This window comes from Carcharhinus amblyrhynchos, chromosome 25 (assembly GCF_965287045.1).
Source record: "Carcharhinus amblyrhynchos chromosome 25, sCarAmb.v2.hapA, whole genome shotgun sequence".
Lineage (NCBI taxonomy): Eukaryota > Metazoa > Chordata > Chondrichthyes > Carcharhiniformes > Carcharhinidae > Carcharhinus > Carcharhinus amblyrhynchos.
In genome coordinates, this window is record NC_137348.1 from 40,925,206 (window position 1) to 40,939,787 (window position 14,582).

The window sequence follows — 14,582 nt, forward strand, 5'->3', positions numbered from 1 at the left end:
TACACGTTACATTTTAATTTGTTGATTCCAGCTTTTTGGAATGCAAAGCTTTGTTGAGTGTTTCTGGTCCTCAGCAGGTTGATCTGTTTACACAAAGCACATACCATCATGCTAGCATTGACAAACCTTGGCTCAGTAATAGCACTCTCTCACCTTTTGAATCTGAAGGCTGTTAATTTATGTCCACACCAGAGAATTGACCACATAATACAAACTTGACTCTCTAGTGAAGTGCTGGGGGCCTATTGTATTGACCGAGATGTTTATCTTACGGGTGAGACATTAAACTGAGTTCTTGTGTGCCTCTTGGGTGAGCGTAAATATCCCATGGCATATTTTAAAGAAAAGGAATGGAGTTCTCCCAGTTTTTTGGCCAATTTTCAATTCTGAACCAATAACTAAAACAGATTATCTAGTCAGTTATTTCATTTCTGTTTGTGTGCAAATTTTCTACTGTGTTGCCACATTACAACAGTGACTACACTTCAAATTGACTGTGACTTGCCTGGGGACATCCTGAGGTCACAAAAGTGCTATGTAAGAATCTAACTCTTTGTCTTAACTATATACCCCATGTGTCTGAGCTGTCAATGTATTGTTCTTTTGCAGTGATGAACCAGTAGCTGACATTGAAGGGCACACAATGCGAGTCGCTCGAGTGGCGTGGCACCCATCAGGCAGATTTCTGGGCACCACATGGTAAAAATGTCTATTACCCGAGTTAATGGGAAATGTAACTGTTGCATTACATTTGAATAAATAGAAAGTTGTTTGTGTTTTATGACCTGCTATGGTTGCTAGAAGTGAAACACGTAATGTATGGCTTCTGTCACATCCTGTACACCTCCAGGCTGCTCTCTTCTCAATGTTTTGTTTCATACACTCACAAGAGTACCCTCCAGTGTGTCTCATCTACTCCATGTCTGTCTTACACACTCACTGGAAATATGTACACTTCGCAGTGAATTTCATTAGTGTTCCCTGTTCTCCCCTCTCTACCGGTGTATGCTATCTGTCTGTGTGCGTGTGTGCTGTACCCCCTACAAACATTTTCTCTAGTTTCTGCGGTGACATAATTATAGGTAGGATCTAGTTTTTGTGGCAACAGATGACTGGAAGTAAGATATAGTTTACAGATGGGTAACCTTTATCTTGGTAACAGATTGATGCAAGTAAAATTCAACTTCTATGGTAACAGATTTACACAGGGAAGATGTCGTTTTCATTGTAAAAGATGTTTCCATGGTGACATTTTGATTGCTGTTTAGTTATGACCATTCCTGGCGACTGTGGGATCTGGAAGCTCAAGAGGAAATCCTGCACCAAGAAGGCCATAGCAAGGGTGTTTATGACATTGCCTTCCACCGCGATGGCTCACTGGTGGGAACTGGGTAAGTCTGGACACATTTTGTGTACGTTTAGGGGTGAATCCTTTCAAACTGACAGCAATTGAAAATCCAAAATGATCTCCTCTCTACAGCAGCAATAAAACACGTTTTTCCCTCATTCCCTCAACTTCCACATGAAAAACAATACTTCCCTTGCAGACATGGCAACTCTGGAATTGTCCATTTGAAAACCATTGGCTCTCTCTGGGAGCTGTATTGATCAGATTATCCTCCCCATGACTGGTATATGCAGGAGATTCATTTGTGTACTGTACCTCACCATTTCACCTCTCTCCATCAGTTTCTACTGGCCAGCAAGTTCAACCTCACTCTTGGAACAGATTATTTGCACAACTTCAAACCTTATGTTGATTAATCTAAAAGATTGGGATTTTAACTTTCAGTATCTGATTTCTAACTCAGTGGCGTGAGTAATAAAAAAAAACAAAAAATATCTTGGCAAAATCTTTTTTGGCGGGTAAGTGGAACTGACCCACTTCAGATCAGCCATGATCTTATTGAATGGCGGGGCAGGCTCGAAGGGCTAGATGGCCTACTCCTGCTCCTATTTCTTATGTTCTTATGTTCAATATCCAGCAAGTTGGTCAGCATCCTTCAAGAGCTAAACAATAGATTAGTATTAAGAGAGTGAAACTTTCTGTCCATATTCAAAACATTGACCAGTATTTCCTTCCTGTTAACAATGGGGCATGTTGTGCATCTTCAGCGTAATCTCCTTCTTCAACTCTTATAAAGTTACTCCAATGGTCGTTCAGTCTGTGTGGGCTGTGTCAGTCTGCTGGGCTGGTAAAGCACTTCCCTCAAGGTCCTTTCTGCTTGATTTGTTTTGTGACTTTGGTGGCACTGGATTCAATTTCCTCACATGGTATAAAAATGTGTCTTTTTGACATCTGTCCCACGAGGGCTAACCTGGTTCCAAACTTAAAAGCAGGGTGCCATGGATGTGTTTAGAGAAATGAGTCATTAAAACAATGGCCAATTTTCAGTTTGTTCGAGGAGTTAGAGGAACAGTGACGTTCCCCCTAATTTTTTTTGTTCTGTACAGACAATCCATTTTAAAAATTATTTCATGAGACGTGGCCAGCATTAATTGCCATTGGGAAGGCAGTTAGGAGTCAACCACGTTGCTGTGGGACTGGAGTCACATATAGGTCAGACCAGTTGAGGATGGCAGATTTCCTTCCCTAAATGACATAGTGAACCAGATACGTTTATACAACAGTCAACAATGGATTTATGGTCACCATTAGACTTTTCATTTCAGGTTATTATTGAATTCAAATTTTACCATCTGCCATGATGGGATTTGAACCCTAGTCCCCAGAACATTACCCTGGATCTCTGGATTGCTAGTCTAGTGATAATACCATTATGCCACTGCTTCCCCTTCAAGTGTATAGATGTTTTAATTGTTTTTGTGCAGCTCAGTACAGGCGGTAACTTTGAGGTAACATTAGTTATGGATGTTGAGGTACTCCCCTAAAGGGAGATTCTATCTGAGTTTGATCTCCTGAAAGAAGATAGCTATCCAAATACGTCTCTACGTTGCTCCCAGTCCTTGAGTGTCTCTTTTGTCTCGTTGACTGGAAATGGATGGAATACTTTAGGTGCAGTGTGACTAGAAGTTTGATTGTCTCTTCCTCTCAAGATGGTGCTGGAGCGAGGCGACTTCTTGCAAGCTGTGTCCAGCATACCTTCTAATTCTATCTTTTACTCTCATTCTATGTTACACCCTAGCTATGACTGTAACACTACATTCTGCACTCTCTTGTTTCCTTCTCTATGAACAGTATGCTTTGTCTGTATAATGCAAGAGACAATCCATGTGACAATATCAAATGTGATTCAACTCTACTCTTTTGGCTTGTAGTATACCATACTACTGGTTGTTTTGACTGCTGCTCCGCATTGGTTTAACACACTGAGCATTGATTCTTTTTAAATGCATAGGTCTCTTTTGCCTTTTTCCATTTTGGATTATGTATGCTTTTTTTTTCCTGCCTGTACTAAATTTTAGACACCACTTTACCATCCAATTGCATACTGTCCAGGTTTTTTGGTTGTTTATATTGCCCATTCAGATTACAACATCTCCCGATCTGATATCATCTGAGTACTTGACCATGTGCTTTTTTTACAAAATATTTTTGCACTCCAAATACACTGATTTGTTTTTGAAATTGGGATCTTGTGATTGAATGTGGTGGTTGAATGAAGAGCATTGTTAAGAAATGATACGCCTTTGTGGCTCCCACGATGTTTCACCTGAATGACTTTCAGGATCCACATAGAAAGCTTCCTTTATCTGCAGTTTGGCTCTGCTGTGGGTTATATTTCCTAGTTGTGTCCATCCTGCCTCTTTTAATGACAGTGAAGTTCAGTATGCAGATTTTACATGGAACAAAGATGGGAGGGCTCCCCATTTGGAAAGAATACTTTTGTTGCTATGTGAAAGTCAAATTGTACTCAAAGAACAAGGAAACTCCTTTCTTGGGTGGGCAATCAAACATTCTTGGAATGTGGGTGCCACTGAGCAAGTGAGTTGCTTTCTTAAACTGCTGTCAGCATTTTAACATAGCCCAACCCTGCACATCTTTGGACAGTGGGAGGAAACTGGAACACCTGGAAGAAACCCATGCAGACACGGGGAGAATGTGCAGACTCCACACAGTCACCCAAGGCCAGAATTGACCCTAGTCCCTGGCACCGTGAGGCAGCAGTGCTAAGCCACTGTGCCATTGTGCTGCCCTATAAGAGTAAGAAAAGCAGTTTTCATTTTCTAAAAGCTTTTAGTAAACCAGTGTGATAAAGAGTGAAGGATATAGGAGTAGGCCAAAAGAGGATATAAAGAAGCCAGTAGTATGGACAGAAACATGATAGCATGATGAAATTTAATGCAGAGAAGTGTGAAGTGATGCAGTTTTGTGAAGAAGAATGATAGAGGCAAGATAAACTAAATGGGATGCAGGAGCAGTGATCTGCAAAGGTTCACATACACAAGCGTAGAACATAGGACAAATTCTAAAACTGTTAAGAACATACTGGATCACAGTCTTTGTAAGCGTGAGGTTTAGATTCAATGCAAGGAAATTCTGCTGAAACTTTAAAAATCACAGGTTAGGCCTCAGCTGGAGTATTGTGTCCAATTCTGAACATTGTTCCTCTGGGAAGTTTGCAAGGCTTAGGAGAGGGTACAGAGCTGAAGGTATCAGGGATGAGAGACTAGAAAACGCTGAAATTGCCCTATTGGAGTCGAGGGGGTTGGGGGAGATTTAATCAGGGTGTTCAAAATTAAGATGGAATTTGCTAGGACAATAAAAAGAAACTGCACCAGCGAGAGGGTGGATAATCAGAGAAGACAAATTTAAAATAATTGAGAAAATAATAATTTCGTTTACCACAGTGAATTGTTATGAACCCAACAGCCACAATTTCAGTCTCTTCCTATTTATAGGGGCATTCTGATTGGACAGCATGGTGGTTAGCACTGCTGCATGACAGTGCCAGGGACCGGGTTCGATTCCTAGCACTGTCTGTGGGGAGCTTGCACATGCTCCCTGTACCTGCATGGGTTTCCTCTGGGTGCTCCGGTTTCGTCCCACAGTCTGAAGGACGTGCCGGTTAGGGTGCATTGGCCATGTTAAATTCTCCTTCAGTGTACCCAAACAGGCACCGGAGTGTGGCGCCTAGGGGATTTTCGCAGTAACTTAAGAACATATGAAATAGGAGCAGGAATAGGCCATCTAGCCCCTCGAGCCTGCCCCGCCATTCAGTAAGATCTTGGCTGATCTGATAGTGGTTCAATTCCACTTACAACTTCATTGCAGCGTTAATGTAAGCCTACTTGTGACACTAATAAATAAACACACTGCCTCAAAGGCTCTTGTCAGAAGATACCAGAGTAACTTTCAAAAGGCAATTGAACATTTACTCGACCATTTGTATGGTTATGAGGAAAGATTGGGACTAATCTGGTGAGTTCATTAGAGACATTTAGACAACAGGTAAATCCCATTTTTACATTGTCCCATTTTACCAGAAATGCTCGTTTTACAGAATAAAATTAATTGGGTTGTGTGAAATAAATAAATCTTTTTGTTTGATCAAATCGCTGTTCACTGATTCTCCCACCTGCCATAATAATGTATAAAATCTATTATTATGATTATGCAACCATATATAGTAGGCAATGTATTTGTTAATGAAGGAGAAGCACAAGCCTACATGTTTTATTTTCCAATTGTTGTGTGATTTACTATTATTCTAAGGGAAAACTACCGGTTTTTAATAAACCGGTAAAATGGCCCCAGCCCATTTTGTAAAAAAGGGATTTACCCGTACATTGAAGAAGTTGGTCTGTGTGGGGGAATTAAGGTATTATCAAAGCAATCTGAAAACTAACAGCAGTACTAAATTGTTCGGTTTCCAATATGGAGACTCATTTTCCATCTTCAGCCTAAGTAGCTACCTTGGATACCTGGGTGAGAATTTCAGCGGTATTAACAAAGTCAGGGTCCCATCTCTACAGCTCTAAAGAAGGAAGGTGAGGAGTCATCGTTCATGACATCACCTTCGTCATCCTGACTAAGCAAGAATAGTAAGGTTCAAGACCAATCTCAGAAGGATAGTGATGAAAAAATCATTGATTTGACAAAACTTGGTTGGCCTTGCTTGAGTTGACTTCATCTTAGGAGTTTTTTTTTAATTGCTGACTAATACTGAGTGTTTCTCCTTTTGATCAGTGGCCTGGATGCCTTTGGGCGGCTTTGGGATTTACGAACAGGTCGATGCATCATGTTCCTGGAGGGACACTTGAAGGAGATCTATGGGATCAGCTTCTCTCCCAATGGGTAAGCCAAGTATATATGAAGTTTAGCAAAGCCTTTGACAAGGTATCTCGTGGAAAGTGACTGGAGAACAATGCAGTTTTAGAACTTGAAGAAGGATAACAAACTTGATTAAAAACTGGTTATTCTGGAGAAATCAGAGTTAAGGCAGTTTTTCCAAAATGATTGGTGATGTACCTTAGAGTTCAGATCTGGAATCACTTCTGTTTTGCTATATGTTAGTGATTTATGTCTAGATACGATGTTGAAATTTTAGGACCATGCCAAATTAAGTGTAGTTAGTCCATTTGCCAGCGAATTAGCACCCTTTTCTCAAGCTGTATAAATTATTGCTCCCTTTGAAATTTGGTATTCTTGTGTCTGATCTGATAAGTGCAAGGTGAAAAGATTCAATGGCATGTATTTTTTAAACAATGCTGTAGTTAATTCCTTAAAAGGCAAAAGGAATTTTGATGCGATTGGGGAGAATGGGCTAAAGAATGATTGATGGAATTCTCTGTTGTTAAGTGTAAAGTTATGCATTTTGGTATTCTGAATGGAAATAGACTTGATGCTGAGGCAGAGCAGAGGAATTTAGGAACAAGGCTACAGGATATTGAAAGCAGCATCTCGGATTAATAAAACTGTAAAAACTAAAGAAATGAATTTCTAGATTTTGTCACTAGATGTAACAGGATAATGATGGCTCGGTATAAAATCTTAATTCCTCAGTTAGATTTCTATGTTTAATATTGGACTTTACATGATAGGAAGGATATTGAGGCATTAAAAGGATTCTGGTAGGGAATACAAATACCAAGAAAGACTTGAAAAATGGGAGGTCTTTTCTTAGATCAATACAAGTTGTAGATTATTATGATAGAAATGTTTATAGTTATATAAAGATGAGAGTGGCTAGTTAGAAGTTTTCAATAGCTGCTTGGAATGAGGGATCACAAATAAAATTTTAAATACAAAAGATTTTCAAGCTAAGGCAGGAGAACAACAGAAGCTGTGAGGCGGATATTATGTTAACATTGCGGGTTTAATTGCAATTCTGGGTAAAGGGTCGTAGGAACAAGAAGGGTAAATGTCATTAGAACTGTTTGCTTCTGTAAGAAGGTAAATGTCAACATGGACTGGTTGAGTTGAATGGCCTGTACCCATGTTTTAAGTTCTGTAGATTTTTATGTATGCACTTCTGTGTTAGACACAGTAAGAAGTCTCACAACACCAGGTTAAAGTCCAACCAATTTATTTGATAGTAAACTTACAGGCTTTCGGGGTTTGCCCCTTCGTCATTCACCTGATGAAGGGACAAACCCCAAAAGTTTGTGAGTTTACTATCAAATAAATTGGTTGGACTTTAACCAGGTGTTGTGAGACTTCTTACTGTGTTTACCCCAGTCCAACTCCGGCATCTCCACATCATGACTTCTGAGTTAGAAGCATCACATACACTAGGCCAAAGCACGGTTCACAGTCAGTATGTATAATGGAGATGATTGATAGAGACTGAAAGACACAATGACAAATTGTGCCAGTTTTTGTAACTATGGGACAATGTGTGTAAATTCCATGGAGAAACAATTTAGACTTATTTGCTCTGTAAATCACAAGTCCTGCTGTTCTCCCTATAATGTAGACAAGCTTAGCTATTCATGTAATATTTAAACTGGACTCTGCTAGTTGCAATGTACTTTGTTCAAACTGCTGTTTGTTCAGCAAAATGGACGGGTGCGGCTAATGCCCTTGTTCACAGACCCACCTTACTCCACTCCCAGTCCACCCTACACATACATCTGTTAATGGAAGCATACCTCATTTGTTCCTCCCAGAATTAGTGTGGACTCCATCTTCTAATAATGGGTAATAGTGAATATAGATGCCACCAGCCCTCCCATAAGTAATGCAGGGTCCTATCGGTCCCCCCATAATTAGTGCAGGAATTATCAGTCAGCCTGTATCAGGCACAGACTCATAGGTCTCCTCTTATAATGGGTGCAGGATCCCCTGAGTTCGTCCATAATGGGTGTGGGGATCCATCAGATCTCCCCTAAAGTAAGTGCAGATCCTGTCCTCACAATAGACCCCCTCAATTCTCCTGTAGAAGTATACAGTTTGCCGATATTCTCCCGTTATGTGAAGTGACACTGAACTTGCAGTCATATTTTGATATTCTGTCATCTCCTTGACATGCTGCTTTTGTGTACTGCACTGTAACTTGTAGTTGTACACATGGTCAGTGAGTGTCATGTGACGTACGGTCCACCAACTTGTTGAGCTTAATAATGACATCTCTCCCTGAACGCAACAAGGACCTGGTTGTCACTTTCTCACAGTGACTCTCTTGATTTTGTTTATAGATACCATGCAGCAACCGGAAGTGGTGATAATACCTGCAAAGTTTGGGACCTTCGACAGCGAAAGTGCATCTACACTATTCCAGCCCACCAGAACCTCCTGTCAGCAGTCAGATTTCAACGTAAGTACCACACAAAGCAATCCAACAGTGAATTTTCTGATAGTTTTCCTTAGAACAGAACTGGTTAAAGGATGATTTAAAGAAGTGTTCAGAATTATGAAGCATTTTGTTCGTGAAAGTGTGGCTCTGGCACAAGGGTCAGAAATCAAGGAGGGAGGTAATGGTGCACGGTTATTATTATCGCTATTATTAATCCAGAGATCTAGGGGAATACTCTGGGGACCTGGGTTTGAATCCCACCATGGCAGTTGGTGAAATTTAAATTGAATAAAAATCTGGAATTAAAAGTCTAATAGTGACCATGAAACCATTGTCAATTGACATTAAAACCCATCTAGTTCACTATGTCCTTTAGGGAAGGAAATCTGTTATCCTTACCTGGTCTGGCCTATATGTGACTCCAGAGCAATAACTACATGATTGGTTGTTAAATCCTCTCAGGATGGGCAATAAATGCTGGCCCAGCCAGCGATGCTGTCATCCCCTGAATGAATAAAAGAAAAATATAAAAATCAGAGAACACAGATTTTGAATAATTGAGCAAAGAACCAGGGAGGAGATAAGAATTTTTCTTCATATCAGATTGTGATCAGTAATGTGTTGCCTGAAAAGAGATGGAAGCAGAATCAGTGTTACTTTGAAAAAGGAATCGGATAAGTACTTAAAAAGGAAAGGTGTACAGAGCAATGAGAGGAAATGCTGGGGAGTGGTGCTAATTGGATCATTCTCTCAAAGAGTGAGAACAGACATGGTGGGCTGAACGACCTTCTATGTTGGATGATTCTTTGAATTAAGTGACCTAGGACAAGGATTATCTACAGCAGGTTGTCAGCAAAACAACAGCAGGACAGTTCATTTGGAGAATCCGGGGCATTGTTTTGGGTCATTTATGTTGTTCAGCTTCTGTCCAATACATTAGAGTGGTGAGGTGATGAAATGCTGAGCAGTAATGGAAAGGGAGCAGCAGCCAAACCTCTGATTCACACACAGTCTGAGACGAGGGGCGGGATTTTACAGCCTCGCTCGAGCGAAACTAGAAATTCCCATTCGAGGTCAACAGATATTTCATTGTCCATCCCTCGCCTGCTCCAATTCTGTGGTAGGCGAGGTGGTAGAATTCCAACGAAGGTCTCTGTTTTACCCCACAATCCCACCTCCTTGAATTGGGAGGAAAGAGAGGAGTTCATTTTCAATATTAAAAATTGCATTCTGATAAACTCTCAGCTCCAGATTGTGTGTGATGTACTGTGAAGCTCTTACAGAGGCCCCAGTCTCAGTGACAAGCCCAGACTCACTTTGGTCAATGCAATTACTCCAATCATACTGGGAGCTCTTTGTGTAATACCCGGAATCTGGTCTGTTCATGAAATATTTGTCAGTTGTATTTGTTTTCTGACATGCTGGAAGTTTTGACTGACACAGTGCCTGATCCAAATTTGACATAAAACCCCTCACCACCAACACAGGTAACAAGGACATGAGGTGTTTGTTCCCTGGTTTGTATCACAACTAAGTCAATGATACCCTGACCAGTTTCTTGACACCATTTTTATTTTACTCCCGTCTCTGAAGTGACATCTGTTATTAGTCTCCAAACCTACCACCATGTAACAGACAGGCAATTTATGTTCTCCCCACAGCCACAGATGGACATTACCTGCTGACCGGTGCCTATGACAACACAGCAAAGATTTGGACACACCCTGGGTGGTCACCTCTGAAAACAATGGCCGGGCATGAGGGCAAGGTGATGGGGCTGGACATCTCTCCAAATGGGCAGTTAATTGCTACGTGTTCGTATGACAGGACCTTCAAACTCTGGACATCTGAGTGAACCGAATGGAACAGAGCACTGATAACAGGGTACCGCTAATCTGTAGTCGGAGAGAATGATGACTTCTGGTAATTACACCAGCAAACTACTGGCAGTTGGCCACCAGTTCAACAATTCCAAAAACTCACGTCGAACACAAGTTGCCATAGTCACCTGGAGGCTGAGTTGATCACCGTTTGTTTTTTGTTTGTTTGTCTTAGTGATTGACAGGACTATTAAGAACTGTTTATGTTTTGGACCTTCCCAACTCCTCATAAAAACCAAGCTGATTGTTAACAGTTTGTTTAAATTAACCTGGCTCTGCTTCACACAGTAAGAAGTCTCACAACACCAGGTTAAAGTCCAACAGATTTATTTGGTAACAAAAGCCACAAGCTTTCCGAGTGCTCGCTGCCCTTTCATCAGCCTCACCTGACAGCAGTGAGACTTCTTACTGTGTGAAGCAGAGCCAATTTAAACAAACTGACAAAGGAGCAGCGAGCGCTCTGAAAGCTAGTGGCTTTTGCTAACAAATAAATCTGTTGGACTTTAATCTGGTGTTGTGAGACTTCTTACTGTGTTTACCCCAGTCCAACGCCGGCATCTCCACATCACTGCTTCACAGGAGCAGCGTAACCTTGATGTGGAGCAGACATTGGACAAGATCTTGTCTGCTTGCAAAAACAAACCCTGGAGAAGATTTGCGTTCTTCGCTGCCTTCTCATTCCCACCAGCAACTTCAAAGAAACAACATCAGCAGAAGCACTGATTCAAATCTGGCACACCTACAGTCAGGGTCAAAGGTTAGCACTTTGCGAACCCTCACTCAGCTTTATGTAGCTCAGTGTAACACTGAGCCCAGCTGTTTCAGTGATGTTCCCGGAATTTGTTTGTGCATGTGCAGTACTATATAAGCCATACAGAGGCTTAGGCTCTGAAGCTTTTGTAATAGATATTTTAATAAATGTGTTTCTGTAGTTTCAGTATCAGACTGAGTAATTCTCATTCAATAAGTCACAGTAGCATATTACACATAGATATCGCTCTGTAACTCACTGGGTATCTATTATTCTATAAATAAACTGTCTAAACCCCTGATTCCAACCTGTAACTCACTGCAGGGTATTATCCTATACGTAGGGAGTACATCAAGCTGATATTTTAATGGTTCTCTCTTCAGATTCAGTCTCCCTGTCCTTCAAGTCAATTCTCATTACCTCACTTTTCAAACAGACCAACCCTTGACTCCTAGCTTCCTTGTAAAACATCCCCCACCAGTCATTCCCGCTGATCTCCAACCTCTCTCCACTCCAAAATCCTTGAACATGATACTGCCAAGCAAATCCACGCTAATCTCCCAGAAGTCCATATTTGAATCCCTCCAATCTGTTTCTGGGGGCGGTTAACTCAGTTAGCTGGATGACTAGAGTATGATGCAAAATAACAGCAACAGCACAGGTTCCATCCTCATACTGGCTAAGGGGCTTACCTCTTTGCCAGGCTCCATATTGTAGCTACCCTCAGATATGAAGGACACATTGTGACAGGAAGGAACTGAAAAGGCTTTTCTTAAAAACACAAAACCATTCTATGACAAAGTTAAACCATCCTTCCTGATCCTTTTCAACCTGTACATCCTCTGATACTGTCGATCACAATGTTGTCCTCCACTTGTCCAGCTGAGTGGAACTGCATTCACCTTCTATTCTTACATAGCCAATCATAGCCAGAAAATCACCTATAATAGTACCATTACCTCTTGTGTTCCCCAAGGATTTTTCCTTGGCTTCCTCCTATCTCACAACTACACACTAACCCTAAGCATCACAGTGGTTAGCACTGCTCCTCAAAGCAGCAGGGACCTGGGTTTGATTCCCGGCTTGGATCACTATCTGTGCGGAGTCTGCACATTCTCCTTGTGTCTGTGTGGGTTTCCCCCAGGTGTTCCTGTTTCCTCCCACAGTCCGAAAGATGTGCTGATTAGGTGCATTTGCCATGCTAAATTCTATCTCGGTGTATCCAAACAGGTACCAGAGTGTGGCAACTAGGGGATTTTCACATTAACTTCATTGCAGCATTGATGTAAGCCTACTTGTGACACTAATAAATAACAATAATAGGCAATGTTATTTGAAAAGACAGCATTAGGTTTCATTTGCATGTACACTTACAAACTCGGTCGTACTTCACCACCACTGCCCTCCTTTCCAGTGTCTCTGAATGTCAGACTATGATATGTAATGCTGGATGAGCAGAAATATCCTCCATTTATTTACTGGGAAGACCAAAGCCATTGTCTTCAGTCCCCATCAAACTCTGTCCCCTAGCCACCAACTCGATCCCTCTCATTGGCAACTCCTGAAGCTAAACTAGACTGCTTGCAACATTGTCGTTTCTGACCATCTGCATCATCACTAGATCACTTATTTTCACCTCTGAGTCTGACTGTGCCCCTACCTTGGCTCATCTGCTGCAACCCTCACTCATACCTTTCTCACCTCTAGATTTAACTACTTCAATTCCCACATTCTATTGTCTGTAAACTTGAGGTCATCCAAAACTCTGTTCCCATGACCTAACTCGCATCAAGTCCTGTTCACCCATCACCCCCTGTGCACTCTGACCTACATTGCTTCCTGATTGAGCAATGCCTCTTCTGAAATTCTCAACCTTGTCTTGTTGGAGAAGGCGTCATTCCTCCCTATCTCTAATCTGTCCCTAATCAGAACAACCTTCTGAGATTCTGGCCTTTTGAGCATTCTTAATTTTAATTGCTGTTCCATAGTTGACTGTATCACCAATTCAGTCCCTCAACATCTTCCCTTCTCACAAGACATTCCTTAAAATCCATCTCTTTGACCAAGCTTTTGGCCATCTTCCTTTGAATATTTTTATGTGGCTCAAAATTTGTTTTGTGAAGATGGTGAAATGTGTTATTAAAGGCATTAGATAAGTCAAGTTGTTGCCAAGCGCTTTGAACCCCTGGATTAAATTCCAGTATATAATTCAGTTTCAGGTATTCCTTATTCTATAATACAAACGATCTAATTCTTTAATTTAGATCCCTGCGTGTAACTCACTCCTGGGTATTTGGAACAAATATGAAGCAGTTTTGATTGCTATTTCTTCAAATCAGCCACTGGACAAATTTTAAGAGACACAAGTATAGGCATGGCCTGCTTGTTAAACATACTCTAAGTTTTGTTGTGGTTCTGCTAGTCACAGGCTAAATATGAACTCTATATGCAGACTTACTGGTTAATCCTCTGTGACACTGCATTTTGATGACCTATGCCCAACTCTTGGGCAAATCATGTATCAAGTAACCTGGAGGGATAATTAAGGCAGAGTGCAATTTAATCGTCATTTTAAAATGGTATGTTCTGACCTTTATTCTTTGACTTTACATTATATGAAGTGAGAACAAGAGCTAACATTTGAGAAGTAAAGGAGGAGAATTGTTGGAGTTTGGGAGTCCCTGTGCAAGCTGAGGTAACATCAATACCACTGATGGGACATGCTAATTAACATCAACTAAGTGAGACAAGGGGAAGTCAGGTTTTGTAAACAGTAAGCCAATGTAATTTTATATATGTATAACTTTCAACAATCCAGTCATTCCTTTGATTCCATTCTGTATCTCTGGGTTATGTATCCCCTATTTTGTGTACAGTGATGCCCCATTGCTCATGAGGGTTCAATGTTTAAAGTTTTATTTATTTGTCACCTAGGTTTACGTTAACACTCAATGAAGTTAATGAAATTCCCGAATCGCCACACTCTGGCGCCTGTTCAGGTACACTGAGGGAGAATTTAGCACGGCCAATGTACCTAACCAGCACATCTTTCAGACTGTGGGAGGAAATCTACATGGATAGTGACCCAAGCTGGGAATGAAATCCGGATCCTTGGCGCTGTGAGGCAACAGTGCTAACCACTGTGCCACCTTGCTGCCTCTGGAAAATCCAACATTTATTGTGCATCCCTAATTGTCCTTGAGCCTATCTAATATTGTAGCTTATTGTTGTTTACTGCTTGGTTCAGATTCA

At 41.1% G+C, this 14,582-nt stretch overlaps 1 protein-coding gene across 1 annotated transcript in view; it reads left to right on the top strand.

Annotated features, from left to right (window-relative positions):
• Positions 1–11,516, top strand: part of prpf4 (pre-mRNA splicing tri-snRNP complex factor PRPF4) — a 41,767-nt gene extending 30,251 nt beyond the window's left edge. Inside the window, exons 10-14 of the mRNA XM_080212233.1 lie at positions 610–699; positions 1,269–1,391; positions 6,152–6,259; positions 8,602–8,720; positions 10,361–11,516. Coding sequence (XP_080068359.1) covers positions 610–699; positions 1,269–1,391; positions 6,152–6,259; positions 8,602–8,720; positions 10,361–10,554 — 634 coding nt within the window. The 3' untranslated portion in view covers positions 10,555–11,516. The remainder of the gene's footprint in view (positions 1–609; positions 700–1,268; positions 1,392–6,151; positions 6,260–8,601; positions 8,721–10,360) is intronic.
• Positions 11,517–14,582: the final 3,066 nt, after the last annotated feature.